Below are 18,444 nucleotides of genomic sequence, written 5' to 3' on the forward strand. Positions count from 1 at the left end.
AGACGGGCATTAAGTCAAGGAACAGTGAGAAGCTGGAGGTCCCGGGGGAGCTTGGCTGAGCTGGGGGATCCCCCAGGTTCCCCCAAGGCCATGAGCCACCCATGACCCGAAGGGTGAAGGTACCAAGAACAGCCCAAAGCCATGGGAGAAGCCAGAAGATGGGCATTAAGTCAAGGAACAGTGAGAAGCTGGAGGTCCTGGGGGAGCTTGGCTGAGCTGGGGGATCCCCCGGGTTCCTCCAAGGCCATGAGCCACCCATGACCCGAAGGGTGAAGGTACCAAGAACAGCCCAAAGCCATGGGAGAAGCCAGCAGATGGGCATTAAGTCAAGGAACAGTGAGAAGCTGGAGGTCCTGGGGGAGCATGGCTGAGCTGGGGGATCCCCCGGGTTCCTCCAAGGCCATGAGCCACCCATGACCTGAAGGGTGAAGGTACCATGAACAGCCCAAAGCCATGGGAGAAGCCAGCAGATGGGCATTAAGTCAAGGAACAGTGAGAAGCTGGAGGTCCCAGGGGAGCGTGGCTGAGCTGGAGGATCCCCCGGGTTCCTCCAAGGCCATGAGCCACCCATGACCCGAAGGGTGAAGGTACCAAGAACAGCCCAAAGCCATGGGAGAAGCCAGCAGATGGGCATTAAGTCAAGGAACAGTGAGAAGCCGGAGGTCCTGGGGGAGCAGGGCTGAGCTGGGGGATCCCCCGGGTTCCTCCAAGGCCATGAGCCACCCACTACCTGAAGGGTGAAGGTACCAAGAACAGCCCAAAGCCATGGGAGAAGCCAGCAGATGGGCATTAAGTCAAGGAAATGAGGGATCCTCCTTGGGAAGAGAGGGAAACCCCTGCTGAGTGCAGGGACCCCGGTCACAGAATCCTAGAATCCAGTCCTAGAATCATTCCAGTTGGAAAGACCTCCAAGATCATCACATCCAACCATCACCCCAACCCCACCGTGCCTGCTAAACCCTGTCCCGAAGTGCCACATTCCCATGGTTTTTGAACCCCTCCAGGGATGGGGACTCCCCCACTGCCCTGGGCAGCCTGGCCCAACGCCTGACCACGCCGTGCCCGAGGGTTTCGGCAGCGATGGGGAGCTCCGGCGCAGGCAGAGCCCTCCGGCTCGCCGCTGCCCGCGGTGGAGGATCTGCAGGCAGGGACGAGCAGGGCAGGAGGAGAGATGGCCCTGCCGGAGCCACCGCCGGAGCTGCCCCGCACAGCCCAGCTCCCGGGATCTGGCAGCCACGGTGGGAACCACGGAAAAAAAACCACCCCTGAACCCCGGCTCCGGTGCCGCACCGGGAAAGCCAGCGCTCGGCAGCGGAGCCGCTGCCAGAACCGAACCGGAGAGGGTTCAGGAACCAGAGGTCGCGAGGCGGGCGAGCGAGCGGCTCCCTTGGTTTCATCACGGGCTGCCGCGCCGTCGCCATCGTCCCCGCCATTCTTTGTGCCGTCACCCAGACGGCTCCGGGGAGCTTCGCAAAGCGAACGGAACGCGTCGCCCGCCACCTCCAAGCGGCCTCCACCGAACCGCCGACCGCGCCGGCAGCGCGGCAGGGACGCGGCCAGCCGTGCCGTGCCGCACCGCCGCTTCTCCTGGCACGGCCCGCGGCATCGCCCGCGCTCCCCTGCCGAGCCCAGGGTGCCAGCAGAGCCTCCGCGGGGACGGGAGGAACCGATTGGCGTTCGCAGCCAGCGTTGCAACTCGTGCCAAGCCGAGCGCAGCCGCCCGCTCTCCAAAAATCCAGCTCGCTGCGGCAAGGCACCAGGCAGACACCTGCGAACCATCTGTCGGGCGGCCCTCGCCTCGCCGAGCGCGGCAGCGGCCGAGCGGGACCAGGCACCGCGGGCGCCCGAGGCTCCGCCAGCCGGGTGCATCACGAGGAGTGTGGGCAGCAGGGCGAGGGAGGGTCTCCTGCCCCTCTGCTCTGCCCTGGGGAGGCCCCATCTGCAGTGCTGGGTCCAGTGCTGGGCTCCCCAGTTCCAGAAAGATGAGGAGCTACTGGAGAGAGTCCAGCGCAGGGCTGCGAGGATGAGGAGGGGACTGGAGCATCTCTGCTGCGAGGAGAGGCTGAGGGAGCTGGGCTTGATCAGCCTGGAGAAGAGAAGGCTGCGAGGGGACCTAATAAATGCCTACAAATATCTGCAGGGTGGGGGTCAGGAGGACGGGGCCAGACTCTTTCCAGTGGTGCCCAGCGACAGGACAAGGGGCAACGGGCACAAACTGGAGCAGAGGAAGCTCCAGCTGAAGCCGAGGAAGAACTTCTTCCCTCTGAGGGTGACGGAGCCCTGGCCCAGGCTGCCCAGGGAGGTTGTGGAGTCTCCTTCTCTGGAGATATTCCAGCCCCGCCTGGACGCGGTGCTGTGCCCCCTGCTCTGGGTGACCCTGCTTGGGCAGGGGGTTGGGCTGGGTGACCCACAGAGGTCCCTGCCAACCCCGACCATGCTGGGGTTCTGTGACCTGCGCGTCTCCAGGGACCCCGACGTGTCACGACGCGGGAGGAGAAAGCTCCCTTCCGGGGATAAAGCAGCCGCGACTGCTGAAAGCGGGTGGCACGGGATCCTGCCCCAGCAGCTCCACACCCCAAACAGGGTAACAAATCCATCCGGAACAGCACCTAAACCAGCAGCTCGAGGGGTCCGGGTTCCCCTCAACGCCGAGGGCCATTCCCCGCCCCTCCCAAGCCACGCAGCCCCCGGCAGCTCCCGCTCGGCTGCGTCTGGCAGTGACCGGGCAGCTGGGTTTTAGGCAGGGCTTCCCGTCTCCCATAAATATCCCGGCAATCAGCAAGCGTCAGGGCAGGGAGCAGAGAGAAAGCACCGCCGCTTGATGGGGTTTGGGTAAAATATGGCTCCTTCTGAAACCTTCTGGAGCGTGGCGGAGAGCCTGCGGGCAGCACGATGAGGAGCGGGAGCAGCGGTGATGCTGGGGCTGGCGGCCATCACCCACCCTCGCACCGCGCGGGCGATGCTCTGCCTTCACCCAGTGCCACCTCCTGCCCAAGCAGGGTCACCCAGAGCAGGGGGCACAGCACCGCGTCCAGCCGGGGCTGGAATATCTCCAGAGAAGGAGACTCCACAGCCCCTCTGGGCAGCCTGGGCCAGGGCTCCGTCACCCTCAGAGGGAAGAAGTTCTTCCTCGGCTTCAGCTGGAGCTTCCTCTGCTCCAGTTTGTGCCCGTTGCCCCTTGTCCTGGCGCTGGGCACCACTGGAAAGAGTCTGGCCCCATCCTCCTGACCCCCACCCTGCAGATATTTAGAGGCATTTCTAAGGTCCCCTCGCAGCCTTCTCTTCTTCAGGCTGAACAAGCCCAGCTCCCTCAGCCTCTCCTCGCAGGAGAGATGCTCCAGTCCCCTCCTCATCCTCGCAGCCCTGCGCTGGACTCTCTCCAGTAGCTCCTCCTCTTTCTTGACCTGGGGAGCCCAGCACTGGACCCAGCACTGCAGATGGGGCCTCCCCAGGGCAGAGCAGAGGGGCAGGAGAACCTCCCTCGCCCTGTTGCCCACACTCCTCCTCATGCACCCCAGGATCCCATCGGCCTTCTTGGCACCCAGGGCACGCTGCTGGCTCCTGGTCACCCTGTCGTCCCCCAGCACTCCCAGTCCCTCTCCGCAGAGCTGCTCTCCAGCAGCTCAGCCCCAGCCTGTCCTGGTGCCTGGGGTTGTTCCTCCCCAGGTGCAGGACCCTGCCCTTGCCCTGGTTGAACCTCATCAGGTTCCTCTCTGCCCAACTCTCCAGCCTGCCCAGGGCTCGCTGGATGGCAGCACAGCCTCCCGGTGTGTCCACCACTCCTCATAGTTTGGTGTCACCAGCCAACTTGCTGAGGGTACGCTCTAACTCTTCATCCAGGTCGTTGATGAAGAAGTTGAACAAGACTGGGCCCAGCACTGACCCCTGGGGACACCACTGGTTCCAGGCCTCCAACCAGACTCAGCGCCGCTGATGCCAACCCTCTGAGCTCTGCCCTTCAGCCAGTTCTCAACCCACCTCACCGACCGCTCCTCCAGCCCACACCTCCTGAGCTTCCCTAGGAGGATGTGATGGGAGACCGTGTCAGAAGCCTTGCTGAGGTCGAGGTAGACAACATCCACGGCTCTCCCCTCACCTACCCAGTTGGTCATGCCATCGTAGAAAGCCATCAGATTGGCCAGGCATGATCTCCCCTTGGTGAATCCAGGGGGATAGTGAAGAGCTATCACGCGGCCCCTGCCCCACGGGACCTTGCATCCCCCCCGAGCAGCGGTGCTGAGACCACCCGGCGGGTCAGGCCTGATGGCTGCGGGCTCACCCACCCTGCCAGCCCCGGCGCCAGGCTCATCCCCAGCTGCGAGGGTCCCCACCGGCCGGGAGCAAGGATCCCTGGTGGGTGCCAAGCTCCCGCTCTCCGGAGGCTGGTGGGCGCGGGGACCGGATCATCCCTCATCTGCTCGCAGCCCAACCGGAGCCAGCAGTTCCCCGCCTTTGGAAACGCAGCAGCGAGCCAAGGAGCCCGCGCACAAACCCGCTTGAGAGCAGGGAAAAACATCCAAGCCCAAACCCATCTGGTTTTTCTTTCTTCTGAAGCCATTTCCAGCTCTTCCCTGCTTTCCCAGCTGTTCCCTGCTTTTCCAGCTCTTCCCTGCTTTCCCAGCTCTTCCCTGCTTTCTGTCTGCGGCAGCGCCTGCTCCTCTGACTTCACAGAATCACAGAATCACAGAATAGTAGGGGTTGGAAGGGACCTCTGTGGGTCACCCAGCCCAACCCCCTGCCCAAGCAGGGTCACCTACAGCAGGCTGTAGAGGACCTTGTCCAGGTGGGGTTTGAATATCTCCAGAGGAGGAGACTCCACAACCTCCCTGGGCAGTCCCGGAGCCGCAGCACGGCCAGGGAAGGAGCCGGGAAATCTCCTCTCCCGATGCCCTTCCCACCTCCTCCCGCCGGCTCCAGGGTCAAGGGGGGGCCCCGGCACTGCCAGACCCCCAAGACCCCCAGCAGCAACCGCATCCCCCCCCACAGCCCCGCTCCACAGAGACACCGCCCCATTTTCAGACTTCATAAACCCCAACCCCCCAGCAGCAGGATGGGTTTTTTCCCTGTTTTCTTCTCTTTCAATCAGGGTCCATGTGTCTGACTCCCCCACTCGAAGACTATCACCAATTAAGATATCAATTTAGATAAACTGGGGCCTGGAGCAGATTTGTACGCTGCTGCATCAGTCGGGCAAACGCAGCTTGCTGGAGCACAGAGCCCTAACGAGATGCGGTAATTGAGGCGTCCGAGGGAGGGAAGTTCTGATTGAAAAAGTGAAGCTGAAACTTCCAAACGCTGGGAACGGTGGCGATGCTGAGAGCCCGGAAAGCCCCGTTCCCCGAGCCAGAATCAGAATCCCAGGGTGGCGGGGTCGGAAGGGCAGGGACCCCTGGGGGTCACCCAGCCCAACCCCCTGCCCAAGCAGGGTCACCCAGAGCAGGCTGCACAGCACCGCGTCCAGCCGGGGCCTGGGCCAGGGCTCCAGCACCCTCAGAGGGAAGAAGTTCTTCCTCGGGTTCAGCTGGAGCTTCCTCTGCTCCAGTTTGTGCCCGTTGCCCCTTGTCCTGGCGCTGGGCACCACTGCAAAGAGTCTGGCCCCGGCCTCCTGACCCCCCCCTGCAGATATTTAGAGGCATTTCCAAGGTCCCCTCGCAGCCTTCTCTTCTCCAACAAGCCCAGCTCCCTCAGCCTCTCCTCGCAGGAGAGATGCTCCAGTCCCCTCCTCATCCTCGTAGCCCTGCGCTGGACTCTCTCCAGTAGCTCCTCATCTTTCTTGAACTGGGGAGCCCAGCACTGGACACAGCACTGCAGATGGGGCCTCCCCAGGGCAGAGCAGAGGGGCAGGAGAACCTCCCTCGCCCTGCTGCCCACACTCCTCCTCATGCAGCCCAGGATCCCATCGGCCTTCTTGGCACCCAGGGCACGCTGCTGGCTCATGGTCACCCTGTCGTCCCCCAGCACTCCCAGTCCCTCTCCGCAGAGCTGCTCTCCAGCAGCTCAGCCCCAGCCTGTCCTGGTGCCTGGGGTTGTCCCTCCCCAGCTTGCTGCCCACAGATCTGGCAGGTTGAGGCCCCTCACTGCCACCACTCCTCCCCGGGCTTTGCTCTTCATCCCATCCATGACACGTCCCACCCGTGGAATATCCCATCCGTGGAACATCCCATCCATAGAATGTCCCACCCACAGCACATCCCACCCATGGCACGTCCCACCCGTGGAATATCCCATCCACAGAATGTCCCATCCACAGAATGTCCCACCCACAGAACGTCCCACCCACAGCACATCCCACCCATGGCACGTCCCATCCGTGGAACATCCCATCCACAGAATGTCCCATACACAGAACGTCCCATCCATGGCATGTCCCACCCACAGAACGTCCCATCCATGGCACGTCCCATCCGTGGAACATCCCATCCACAGAATGTCCCATACACAGAACGTCCCATCCATGGCATGTCCCACCCACAGAACGTCCCATCCATGGCATGTCCCACCCACAGAACGTCCCATCTGCGGCACACGCCAGCGGCGCTGCCGGACATGGCTCCGCTCCCGCGCTCAGCCCGGCTGTGGCACACCAGCACCCTTCTTCAGCAGGGCCAGGTCCACCACCAGGACACACCACAGACCCCACCATGGAGGACAACGAGCTGAGCGGTGCGGGATGCCCGAGCGACCAGCACCCGCCGCAGCGATGGCGAACGGCTTCCCCGCGCCCGGAGACGCCTCCCTCACCCCAAAGCTCGGAGCACCCCATGTCCCGAGCCCCAGACGGGGACCGCAGCTGCCAAACCACGCTCCTGCTTCAAGCTGTGGGTTTGAACGGGGCAGAATAGAGCCCTGGTGCTGGCCCAGCCGTACGAGGATCGGGCAGTTTCCCCGGAGCTCAGCACCAGCCGCGGTGAGCGCAGCACCCCGGCGAGCTGCCGAGCCCACGGTGAGGGCAGGACATGGCCTGGAGAAGGATTACCAGGACCATTCGGCTTTCGACACTGCCCGGTGGGAAGGAGCCGTGCTCCATCCTGCTCCGGAGATGCTGCCCCGCATCAAGGGGGTGGTCCTGGCGAGGGGCTTCGGCCAGCACCAGCCCTGCACCTGCAAACCCAGCAGCTGGGCACCACGGGAAGTGTATCTCCATCCGAATGTGTGACGTTCCTCGACAGAGACAAGCTGTAGAGATATCAAACCCTATCAAACAAGGGCTATGAGGATGGTGAGGGGACTGGAGCATCTCCCCTACGAGGAGAGGTTGAGGGAGCTGGGCTTGTTCAGCCTGGAGAAGAGAAGGCTGCGAGGGGACCTTATAAATGCCTACAAATATCTGAAGGGTGGGGGTCAGGAGGATGGGGCCAAGCTCTTTTCAGTGGTGCCCAGCGACAGGACAAGGGCAATGGGCACAAACTGAGGCACAGGAAGTTCCGTCTGAAGATGAGGAAGAACTTCTTCCCTCTGAGGGTGACGGAGCCCTGGCCCAGGCTGCCCAGGGAGGCTGTGGAGTCTCCTTCTCTGGAGATATTCCAGCCCCGCCTGGACAAGGTCCTGTGCCCCCTGCTCTGGGTGACCCTGCTTGGGCAGGGGGTGGGACTAGATGACCCACAGAGGTCCCTTCCAACCCCTACTATTCTGTGATTCTGTGATTCTGTGATCAGCTCCCACTCTCAGGATTCATTTCGCGCCGGGTGATGAAGGCAGGAGATGAAAGGCTGCAGGATTTTATTACACTGAATTCTCAGTTTGTCATTTCCCATCTACTCCATCAGGTGCCTTGGGACCAATTTGCGCTCGGCGGGATGGAGATGGATCTCCCCGGCGGAACCGCGCTAACCACGTGCTCCCCACCACGGTGGGTCCGCTGCCAGCCCCGACCACGGGCAGAGCAGCCGGCAGCCGACACCACCGAGCCCCAGCACTCCGCCACGGAGCTGCCAGACCCACACGCAGCCCCTCGCGGGCAAAGCCTTCTGGAACAGCCCCAAATCAACCCAAAATACACGTACGTGTGCGCGCCCTGGGCGCAGGCTCCACCTTGGGAAGGGCAGCTGGGATTGGGGTCTCCCGATGCAGAGGGGGGATTGAAGGGGAGCGGTGGCAGCGAAGGTCCCTGGGCAGATACACCAGCAGGCTGTGCTGCCATCCAGCGAGCCCTGGGCAGGCTGGAGAGCTGGGCAGAGAGGAACCTGATGAGGTTCAACCAGGGCAAGGGCAGGGTCCTGCCCCTGGGGAGGAACAACCCCAGGCACCAGGACAGGCTGGGGCTGAGCTGCTGGAGAGCAGCTCTGCGGAGAGGGACTGGGAGTGCTGGGGGACGACAGGGTGACCAGGAGCCAGCAGCGTGCCCTGGGTGCCAAGAAGGCCGATGGGATCCTGGGGTGCATGAGGAGGAGTGTGGGCAGCAGGGCGAGGGAGGTTCTCCTGCCCCTCTGCTCTGCCCTGGGGAGGCCCCATCTGCAGTGCTGGGTCCAGTGCTGGGCTCCCCAGTTCCAGAAAGATGAGGAGCTACTGGAGAGAGTCCAGCGCAGGGCTGCGAGGATGAGGAGGGGACTGGAGCATCTCTGCTGCGAGGAGAGGCTGAGGGAGCTGGGCTTGTTCAGCCTGGAGAAGAGAAGGCTGAGAGGGGACCTTCGAAATGCCTCTAAATATCTGCAGGGTGGGGGTCAGGAGGATGGGGCCAGGCTCTTTGCAGTGGTGCCCAGCGACAGGACAAGGGGCAACGGGCACAAACTGGAGCAGAGGAAGCTCCAGCTGAAGCCGAGGAAGAACTTCTTCCCTCTGAGGGTGACGGAGCCCTGGCCCAGGCTGCCCAGAGGGGCTGTGGAGTCTCCTTCTCTGGAGATATTCCAGCCCCGCCTGGACGCGGTGCTGTGCCCCCTGCTCTGGGTGACCCTGCTTGGGCAGGGGGTGGGTGGGGGATCCCAAGGGGTCCCTGCCAACCCCGACCATGCTGTGATTCTGTGGCACCAAGCACCCCCCGCCAGCAGCAAAGTGCCGAGTCAGCACCAGGGGAAAGGGGCACAGCAAGGTGCCCGGTTTATCTGGACGGGCCCTTTTTGGTCGGTCGTTGGGGTTTTTTTAATGTTTTTTCATTTTTTTTAAATTAATGATCTGGAAGAGGAGGGTGGTAAACATTTCATGAATTGCATTCACAGGTAATTAAGCAACCGCATAAGCGGAGCGAGAGATGAAAACGCAGAAGGATAAAACCCAGAAAGCAATAAATGAGATTTAGCTGGGGCACCCACAAGCCAGGGTGACTGGACTCACTCCCACCAGGGGCAGGGGCACCCACAAGCATCATCAGGAGACCACGGAGGGCGAGAGAGCTCTCACTGGGGGCTGAAGCCCTCCCGGTTTGGGGGTGCCCACGCAGGAGGCTGGCGTGCCAGCGGCGAGCCCAGCACCCCAAGGGGCATTTTCTGCATCTCCTCACTCCCCTGAGACCGCTGTGGGGTCTTGCAGGAGAAGGAAGGAGAGGAGGGAGATGGCAGCAGCTCCTACCCGGGGTCATGCTGGCCAGGTGACACCAACGAAGACCAGCAACCTTGCACCGCCAGAGGGTCCGGCAGCAGGACCCCCAAACCCCGGGCACAACGCGAAGGCGCCGACGTCTCCAAATACCAAGCCCACCCTGTGCAGCGAGAAGCCAGACGCAGGGCAGCGACACGGGCACAATCCGGTGGCTTCAGGGTGCTGGGGCATCTGCAGCGAGACGCCAGGCTCGGAGCGGGGAAGAGCCCACGCTTTGGGCATCCCCGGGCAGCACCGTGCACGGCAGCTCCCGGCGGGCAGGGAGCCGGCGACCGCAGCGCCGAAGCAAGGGGAGGATTTGGCCGGTGGAGCTGGCACCGTGGCGGGGGGCAGTTGCCTTTCTGCAGTCTCCTTGGAGACCGTGACCGCTCCGTGAAGAAACCACGCTCGTCCCGGCTGCACGGCACGAGGGAGCGGGTCCCCCCCGGCCGGCACCGATGGCCGCTGCGCAGCCGCCCCGCGTCCTCGGGTCCCGTCCGCCCAGCGCCAGAGAAACCAGCGGGGGGAAAAGGCTCATCTGGGAAGTTATTCATAATTCAGCGGGTGCAAAAACAAGATGGCACCCTAGGAGGGGGGAATTTCCAATTCACCATTCCCGCAGCAGCCCCGGGCTCCGCCGCTGCGCACACCGACAGCTCGGGGAGCTGCGGCGCACGGCACCATCGCCCGTCGGCGCGGCGAGGCCAAATCAACGCGGCGCTCAGCATTTCGATGCCACACAGGGAAAAACCCAGCCCTGGGAAATCGCAGCTTTCGTGTAACCCTGGGTGAAGGCTGGGTTTCTGCTCCCGGCTGGGAAGCCCTCGCCGTCTCGAGAGGTGCTGGATGAGGAGGGGGTTTCTGCTGGGAACAAGGCGGCGGCTCGGCGGGGGTCTCCAGTGCATCCACCATTAAGTGGGACAAGAAATGAAAGAAAGAAAGAAGCAGCAAGCAGATAAATCCCTGCCCAAGGAGCTTTTGGGTGGGTTTAGATCGGCTGCCACCAGGCAACGGCAGGCAGTGCTGGCAGGTACCGGCTGACCCCGCCGCCACCCGCCCTGCACCAAGAGGGACACGGGGATCAAACCGGCACCCCGGCTCCCGGCCCAGCAGAGGGGCTTTGAGGGGAGGCGAAGGGGATGCAGCGTGCGACCTGCAGCCACGCGGCAGAGCTTATTTTCACCGAATCCCAGCATGGCAGGGGTTGGCAGGGACCCCTGGGGATCCCCCACCCAACCCCCTGCCCAAGCAGGGTCACCCAGAGCAGGGGGCACAGCACCGCGTCCAGCCGGGGCTGGAATATCTCCAGAGAAGGAGATTCCACAGCCCCTCTGGGCAGCCTGGGCCAGGGCTCCGGCACCCTCAGAGGGAAGAAGTTCTTCCTCGGCTTCAGCTGGAGCTTCCTCTGCTCCAGTTTGTGCCCGTTGCCCCTTGTCCTGTCGCTGGGCACCACTGCAAAGAGTCTGGCCCCGGCCTCCTGACCCCCACCCTGCAGATATTTAGAGGCATTTCGAAGGTCCCCTCGCAGCCTTCTCTTCTCCAGGCTGAACAAGCCCAGCTCCCTCAGCCTCTCCTCGCAGGAGAGATGCTCCAGGCCCCTCCTCATCCTCGCAGCCCTGCGCTGGGCTCTCTCCAGTAGCTCCTCATCTTTCTGGAACTGGGGAGCCCAGCACTGGACCCAGCACTGCAGATGGGGCCTCCCCAGGGCAGAGCAGAGGGGCAGGAGAACCTCCCTCGCCCTGCTGCCCACACTCCTCCTCATGCACCCCAGGATCCCATCGGCCTTCTTGGCACCCAGAAGCATTTTGGGTACTTCCATGCTGCTGCCGAGCACAGGGCTCGAGGTCCCGTGCACACCGGCTCACAAGACGCTCACACCAAGCACAGCAGAGACCACGCTGTGCACGACCGAGCACCTCGCTGAACGGCACAGCAGGGAGGGAGCGGAAAACCAACGGGGTTTGCACCCTCTGCATCATCTCCAGCAGCCCCGCAGACTCCCGCGTCCCCCCCGGCCAGCGACGGGCAAACCTCAGGGGAAGGCGAGGGCAGAGCCCAAAGCCCGCGGCTGGCGAAGGACCCGAGGATGGCGAGCAGCCGGGCCCCGCTCCCCCTGCGCCCACCCATGTGAAATTAGTAGTAAAATTAAGGTTTTACATCTGAAAATTAAGGTTTATATGAAAAACGTCGCAGTGTTCACCCAGTGAGGGAAAGCAAAAGGAGCTCTGAGGATGGGACCCGGCCGCAGCGGGCAGGCGAGGAATCCACTCACGCAGCAGCTCCCTGCCCCACAGCACGGAGGACGGAGCGGGGGGAGACTCCGTGGCCCTGCTCCGGGAGGATAAAGCGGGAAGAGATGCTCCTCTGGAACTGATCAGCAGCTCCTCTGGCCCCCTGAGCCAGCAGGTTCACAAAACCTTGCCAGAGTGCTATCCTCTCGTGAACTTTGCTCGTTTTAATATCATTTTAATATCAAAACACACCTCCATCCCGAAGGCTCCCCGCCTCCGAGGTGCGACCACCCCTCCTCGAGTCTGCGCCCTCGATTTTTGGTGAACTCTACCTTTAAACGTGGAGCGAGAGAATTTTACACCAACCCTGATAAAAGGTCTGGGTGACTGCAGTCACTCAAACTCCACCTTAACGGTAGAAAGGCTATAAAAATAGCCAGGGAAATGGGGGATTTGGGGAGGAGAAGAAGAGAACACCGTGAGCAAGTCACGGGAAACCCCACCTCAGATGCCTCCACCAGCCGGGACCGGCCGAGGGGCTGAGCCTCGCTTCTCCCCCCTGGGACGCCTGGGCTGAGACTCAAACCGAGCGCTTTTCTCGGGAACAGTTACTCCCTCGTGTCTGCAGCCAGGCTGTGTTATTTATCACCTTTTCACGCGTTTATATCTGCCCGGGCTTCCTCGCAGACAGTCCCTGTCACCGGCAGTTCAGAAAACCTCTGTCACAAACCAAACTGCCCCGTTTCAGCACCCAGTTGTCCCTGAACGGGACCAAACGCGGCCGTGCCAGTTCCTGAGCACGCCTGGACGGAGGGTGCAGAGCGCTGGGAGCGTGCCCAGAGTCGTGGCAGTTCCATGCGCGGATCGCACGCGGCCGGACTGGCAGCGGCAAATTGGACATCGCTCAGGATCTGAACCTCGCCACACTCAGCCTCCCACTCCGGTGAGCAGAGTTAGAGCGCAAGGGGGTTTATTTTCTGCCAAATTAACGCGCCCGCTCACCGAGGGGCACGAGCCCGCAGCGGGGGGGTCACCCAGCCGCCAGCACGGCCCCGAGCCGCAGCCCACCGCACACCCCCACAGCCCCCGCGCTCCGGAAACGGGGGTCTCCCTCCTCCCCGGAGCACAGAGCCGCAACGGCACCCGCGAGGCCGAGGGGGAAACTGAGGCAGGGGACGAGGGAGGCATCGGTCTCCCCGCCGCCATCAGAGTGCACGCTCAAACCCCCCCCAAGGCCTCCTGCACGGGGAGAAAAGGGGGGTGCTGAGCAGGGGGGGGTCAGGCCAGGTAGAAGAGGAGCCTCACGGGGAGGGGTCTCCATCCAGGGATGGTCATGGCCGCCGGCGATCGCTGCCCGGAGGAGACGCTGCACCGACGCGGCGCGGGGCACAGCCCCCTCCCCACCGCGCGTCCCCACGGTCACCTGCGCGCTGTCCCCCTCCAGCCGGGGGGGTCGGATGCTGGACAGGTGAATGGTTTTGTGGTCCCCGGAGTTGAGCTTCACCACGATGGCGTCCGCGTTCAGCACCTGCATCACCTGGGGAGGGAGAGAGGCCGAGGTGAGCACGGCGACAGCAGGCATGCGAGCCCCGCAGCCGGGCACTGCCGCGACGCTGCCCCGGCTCCAGCTGCCAGCACAGAGGGAGTGGCTCCCAGTGGGTCACCGGAGCGAACATGGCCTGCTGGAACATCCACGGGCCTGTTCTCCGAGCCCACCAACAGTCGAAACCCTGTGACATCCCTGTCACAGAAACACAGACTGGTGGGGGTTGGCAGGGACCCCTGGGGTCCCCCAGTGCCACCCCCTGCCCAAGCAGGGTCACCCAGAGCAGGGGGCACAGCACCACGTCCAGCCGGGGCTGGAATATCTCCAGAGAAGGAGACTCCCCAGCCCCTCTGGGCAGCCTGGGCCAGGGCTCTGTCACCCTCAGAGGGAAGAAGTTCTTCCTCGGCTTCAGCTGGAGCTTCCTCTGCTCCAGTTTGTGCCCGTTGCCCCTTGTCCTGGCGCTGGGCACCACTGCAAAGAGTCTGGTCCCGGCCTCCTGACCCCCACCCTGCAGATATTTAGAGGCATTTCCAAGGTCCCCTCGCAGCCTTCTCTTCTCCAGGCTGAACAAGCCCAGCTCCCTCAGCCTCTCCTCGCAGCAGAGATGCTCCAGTCCCCTCATCATCCTCACTGCCCTCCGCTGGACTCTCTCCAGTAGCTCCTCATCTTTCTGGAACTGGGGAGCCCAGCACTGGACCCAGCACTGCAGATGGGGCCTCCCCAGGGCAGTGTTACGTGCTGGAGCCAACAACGGGCACCGGGGACTCGCCAACCCCTCTGGCCCTGAGCACCCCCCTCCCGGCAGGAATTAACTCGCAGGGCCCTTCGCCAGGCTGAGCCGGCTGCCAGGGGTCTCTGAGGGGCACGGGATGGTCCCCGGGGCTGGGCTACCGGGGGCTGCAAGGTCCAGGAGGGACAGGGCAGGGTGGCAGCAGGAGCTGACGGTGGTCCCCAGGCACCCACCCCTCCTCAGGCACCCACTCCCCTCCGGCAGGAGCCACAGCCCCGGCTCGGCAGCATCTCCCTGTGCACGGGAAGGGCAGCGGGGACCCCCCAGCCCCCTCCTGGGGACCCCGCGGGCAGGATGAGGGCACGGCGACGGCGGCAGCAGAACCGGAGCCTCAGAGGCCGTGCCATTCGTCTCGCTAACTCCTTCTCCTTCTAACCTAAATTTATGGTGGCTTCACCCGCCTCCAAAAGGCACTTTGATAAAGGGATTGAAGGGATTTGGGGTTTTTTTTTTCTTTTTTAAATCTCTGCAGCTGCTTCTTGCAGAGCTTCCACGCTCCAGCGCTGCTTCCCCAAACCCCCCCCCACCCCGGGGACACAGCCTTCACCCCACGCCCAGGCCACCGCAGCGCGGAGGGCAGGGGTGGGGGATGCCCACGCGGGCAGACGGGCTCCATCGCCCCACGGCTGAGCCCCGGCCACGCTCGCCCCATCGCTGCTCCCCCCCAGGGAAGAAGCTCAGAGCGCTGCCTCGTCGACATTTTCCACGCGAGAAGGTTCTCTCGCTGCGAGTGTCCATCCCAATAAGGTTTCCAGTTTTCCACCCTGGGACGTTGCTCGCCCCAGCAGCACCCCTGGGTGCTCACAGGGTTGAGGACCCCCATGCCCGGGGACCATGGGGCCACTCCCCCCACTGCCCCCGAGCCCCGCAGCTCCCCCAGGTGCTCACAAGGTTGAGGACCCCCCTGCCCAGGGACCATGGAGCCATTCCCCCTGCTGTCCCTGAGCCCCGCAGCTCCCTTGGGTGCTCACGGGGTTGAGGACCCCCATGCCCGGGGACCATGGAGCCATTCCTCCTGCTGCCCCCATGCCCCACATCTCCCCCAGGTGCTCACGGGGTTGAGGACCCCCTTGCCCAGGGACCATGGAGCCATTCCTCCTGCTGCCCCTGAGCCCCGGCAGCTCCCCTGGGTGCTCACGGGGTTGAGGACCCCCACGCTTGGGGACCACGGGGCCATTCCCCCCGCTGCCCCCGAGTGCTCAGGGAGTTGAGGACCCCCACGCCCGGGGACCACGGGGCCACTCCCCCCGCTGTCCTCCAGCCCCGCAGCTCCCCTGGGTGCTCATGGGCTTGAGGACCCCCACGCCCGGGAACCACGGGGCCACTCCCCCCGCTGCCCCTGAGCCCAGCAGCTCCCCTGGGTGCTCACGGGGCCAAAGACCCCCATGCCCGGGGACCATGGGGCCATTCCCCCCGCTGCCCCCGAGCCCCGCAGCTCCCCCAGGTGCTCACAAGGTTGAGGACCCCCCTGCCCAGGGACCATGGAGCCATTCCCTCCGCTGTCCCCGTGCCCTGCATCTCCCCTGGGTGCTCACGGGGTTGAGGACCCCCACGCTTGGGGACCACGGGGCCATTCCCCCCGCTGCCCCCGAGTGCTCATGGGCTTGAGGACCCCCACGCCCGGGGACCATGGAGCCATTCCCCCTGCTGTCCCTGAGCCCCGCAGCTCCCCTGGGTGCTCAAGGGGTTGAGGACCCCCATGCCCGGGCACCACGGGGCTGCTCCCCCCAGTGCCCCCGAGCCCCGCAGCTCCCCAGCGCTGCCCGCTCCTGCCCACCGCTAACGAGGGCAGCTCGTTAGCCCTCCTGGGAGGGGGCTCGGGGACGGGCTGCTGCACGGGGAGCACCCCTGAAGCTGGGGGTGACCTCCTGCACCCTGTCCTGGCAGCACAGGGATGGTGGCACTTTGGGAACCGGCTGCCTGGGGAGCTGGGGCTCAGCACCATCGCCAGCACCAAGAGAGCAAAGCTGCTGGCGGAGGCGTTTTGGCAGGGTCTGGCGCTCAGCTCGGCAGGAGAGCGGCTCCCGGGCTGGCTCCAGCAGATCCCACCCAGATCCGAGATGACTTGGCCACGATGACGGCTCCAAGGAGGGGGGGAGAAAAAAAGAAAAATAAAGAAGACACCAGCACAGCTCATCACCACCCGCCTCCTCCAGCCTGCGAAGCGCCGGAGCCGGCGCGGGGCAGCCCGGCCAGCGAGCCCAGGACGCGGGCGAGGGGCTGCCCAGGGAGGGGTGGGATGCTCCGAGGGGGCCAATCCTGCTCGGCAGCGGGGAGACGGGACGACAGCACCGCGCGCCGAGCCGTGCCGTGCCCAGCTTTGGGCAGGGGCTGGTCTTCAGCGGAAGGCATTGAGCTGGCGGCAGCGCTGTCCCAAATTCCCGGGCGCTCCGAGACGAGCTGACGCAGGGGATTCGGGAGAAAGCCTCCAGCCTCTGCACATTTTTATTCCACCGCTTTTTCCTCTCGCCCCTCGCAGGCATCAGATCCGCAATCGAGGCCAAACCTTAATTTCTCCCCCAAAACCAACCCCCTCCGCTCCCAGCACCGGCCGCCAGCAGCGGCGGGATCCAAAATTAGCCGGAGCCGAGTTGCGACGGTTACTCAATGGTGCAAAGCCAGGTTGGGATCTTCCTCCTCCTCCTCCTCCTCCTCTCGCCACCCCCCACCCCCCAGCAGCAGCTCCTACGTCAGCGCTGCCGCCGCAAGCGAGCTCCTCGGCGTTGTGCCGAGCACGGAGGCGGCTTCAGCGCCGGAGCGATCGCTGCCTGCTGGGGCTCAGACCCCTCTGCCAGGCGCTGGGAGGACGGGCGGGGGTCTCGGAGCCCCTCGGCCTCGTGCCCAGCTCCGGGTTCAGCTCCGGCACTCGGAGGCGTGCGGGCATTCATCCTGATTTTCCCCGTCGCTTCCAATTCCCGGGAAGGGAAAAAAGACCGAAAATTGACAGTGCAAAATCAGCGGCGCCCGGGGGGGCTGCGGCTGCCGGGTCCCCAAATGCTGACGTGTGAAGAGCAGGTTTGAACCCAAGGCAGAGAAATTCTGCCTCTCCCCCCCTCCTCTGCAAAAAGCAGGACGGCATCGCGGCGCTCGCCGCGGGGAAATCACTGCAGAGCCAGGGCAGCCAAACCACCCCGGAGCAGACCCCGGGCTGGAGCAAACCGCTCCCAGATTTGAAGGGGGGGACCCCAGCAGAGCGAGGGGCTGCGCCCAGAAGCAGGGGGGCACCCACCCTGCACGCTCTGCCCCAGGACCCGAAGTGGGACGCAGCCTGCACATCGGGGTCCCATCCACCCCGCGGCACCGGGGATGGATTCCCACTGCTCCAGGGTGGGGGGGACGGGTGCCCCACGGCAACGCTCAGCCCGAGGGCTGGAGGCACCTCTGAGCCCCAAACCCACCGCAGACCCCCCCCTTCGCTGCCTCGCCGGGGGGGCTCAGATGAGCGACGCGCCCGCCGCAGCTCCTGGCATCCCGGCCCGCACGCCAGCTCTTCACCAAAATGACGGGCGCCTTCGAAATGCCAGGAGCATCCACCCGCCCCCGCCGTCAGCCCCCCGCAAGCTGCCGAGCGGAGCGTGACTCACGGCCCCCGTGCCGGCTCCTGGCACCGGCTCCTGGCACCGGCCCCGGCGGCAGCATGGCGCGTCCGAGCCCGCCAGCGCCTTGGCACGGCCGGCCCCGGGGACAGCGGGGACGCTTGCCCGGGTGTTTTTTCTCACCGCGAAGGCAGCTCCTTGGGAAGGGATGAAATGTGGTCCTTGTCCCCGGGGATGGGCTCTCATCCCCCGTGCCTCCTCGGCGAGCTGCTGGGTTTGGCGTTCTCGGGCCGAGGGAAGAGGAAACAGCCCAGCGATCCCTGTGCCGCCGAGGGAAGGTGGCAGGAGGTTTTTGGGGACCTCTGCTACCGGTTGTATCCGAGCCGAGCAGCGACCCGGTGCAGGGAAGGGCAGGGACGTAACCCCAGAGCTAAAGCATAAGCCAGCACCTCCCCAGCCTCGTCACGCCGGAGCTGCCACAGAATCCCAGCATGGTCGGGGTTGGCAGGGACCCCTGAGGTCACCCAGTCCCACCCCCTGCCCAAGCAGGGTCACCCAGAGTAGGGGGCACAGGACCGCGTCCAGCCGGGGCTGGAATATCTCCAGAGAAGGAGACTCCACAGCCTCCCTGGGCAGCCTGGGCCAGGGCTCCGTCACCCTCAGAGGGAAGAAGTTCTTCCTCGGCTTCAGCTGGAGCTTCCTCTGCTCCAGTTTGTGCCCATTGCCCCTTGTCCTGTCGCTGGGCACCACTGGAAAGAGTCTGGCCCCGTCCTCCTGACCCCCACCCTGCAGATATTTAGAGGCATTTCGAAGGTCCCCTCTCAGCCTTCT

At 64.4% G+C, this 18,444-nt stretch overlaps 1 protein-coding gene across 1 annotated transcript in view; it reads right to left on the reverse strand.

Annotated features, from left to right (window-relative positions):
• The window catches only part of LOC142362332 (staphylococcal nuclease domain-containing protein 1-like), a 119,189-nt gene that overhangs the window by 79,838 nt on the left and 20,907 nt on the right, over positions 1–18,444 (reverse strand). The window contains exon 10 of the mRNA XM_075429571.1: positions 13,165–13,278. Within this exon, the coding sequence (XP_075285686.1) occupies positions 13,165–13,278 (114 nt within the window). The remainder of the gene's footprint in view (positions 1–13,164; positions 13,279–18,444) is intronic.

This window comes from Opisthocomus hoazin, chromosome 8 (genome assembly GCF_030867145.1).
Source record: "Opisthocomus hoazin isolate bOpiHoa1 chromosome 8, bOpiHoa1.hap1, whole genome shotgun sequence".
Lineage (NCBI taxonomy): Eukaryota > Metazoa > Chordata > Aves > Opisthocomiformes > Opisthocomidae > Opisthocomus > Opisthocomus hoazin.